Source organism: Stegastes partitus, unplaced genomic scaffold (assembly GCF_000690725.1).
Source record: "Stegastes partitus isolate 25-593 unplaced genomic scaffold, Stegastes_partitus-1.0.2 Scaffold1204, whole genome shotgun sequence".
Taxonomy (NCBI): Eukaryota; Metazoa; Chordata; class Actinopteri; family Pomacentridae; genus Stegastes; species Stegastes partitus.
In genome coordinates, this window is record NW_007578935.1 from 129,032 (window position 1) to 129,964 (window position 933).

Sequence of the window (933 nt, forward strand, 5' to 3'; positions counted from 1 at the left end):
GAGGACGTACCTGTGTCTAGAGGACGTACCTGTGCATGGAGGACGTACCTGTGTCTAGAGGACGTACCTGTGTCTAGAGGACGTACCTGTGTCTAGAGGACGTACCTGTGCATGGAGGACGTACCTGTGAGTGGAGGACGTACCTGTGCATGGTGTGCAGCGGCTCATAGTGGTAGCGACCGTCGTGGTGTCGGATGTCGACGGGAATCGGAGCGTGGAAGCCGGGGAAGATGTGGTGGGAGGCTGAGAGCACAGAAGAAGAAGAAGAAGAAGAAGAAGAAGAAGGAGATGATGATGAGACTTGAGAAAGAAAAAAAAGAAACCTCAAAGTCAAAGCGGAGCTACAATAAAGCAGCGTGGATGTCAGAGCGCGCTGAAGCACTTTCGTGTAAGATATTGGCACTATCACACAAGAGAAGTGGAATAAATAAATAATCAAAGTCGTCCTAAGAAATCCTACATCTCCAACATAAAAGGTGTCCAGCCGGGCTTCTGACAAAGACCTGCAGCGAGACGCTCTTTGAACCCGACGGGATGATGGAAGCTGCAGCCTCCACTCTCAGCGGCTCTGACAGCTGGAGGAAGCTTTCTTCTGAGAGCCAGAAGCTCGACGGGCTCGAGGAGCATCAGGGTCTGATCGCCACAATCAACTTGTTTTCTGTTTTTCAGGGCGGCAGAGTCGATTCGACGGAGCTGCTCAGGTGAGAACGTCAGAACCGAAGAGTTCCACCTCGAAAGGCCTCAAAGATAAAAGTCCAGCAGGTTCCAAAAAGCACGTCATCTAAAAACAAATTTATCAGAGCAACAAACTACGACAACACGAAGGACCGCCGGATTCTCAACTTTCCGACGGTCCTCGAACTCCTCGTTGTAAAACATCAGAAAATCACTTCATCAGATAAAAATTAGCCCAAAAATAAACCGTTTACTTCG

The 933-nt window shown here is 49.3% G+C and overlaps 1 protein-coding gene across 1 annotated transcript in view; it reads right to left on the reverse strand.

Moving 5' to 3' along the window:
* LOC103368789 (zinc finger protein GLI2-like) overlaps positions 1-933 on the reverse strand; it is a 65,549-nt gene that overhangs the window by 46,126 nt on the left and 18,490 nt on the right. Inside the window, exon 2 of the mRNA XM_008297272.1 lies at positions 144-243. Within this exon, the coding sequence (XP_008295494.1) occupies positions 144-243 (100 nt within the window). The remainder of the gene's footprint in view (positions 1-143; positions 244-933) is intronic.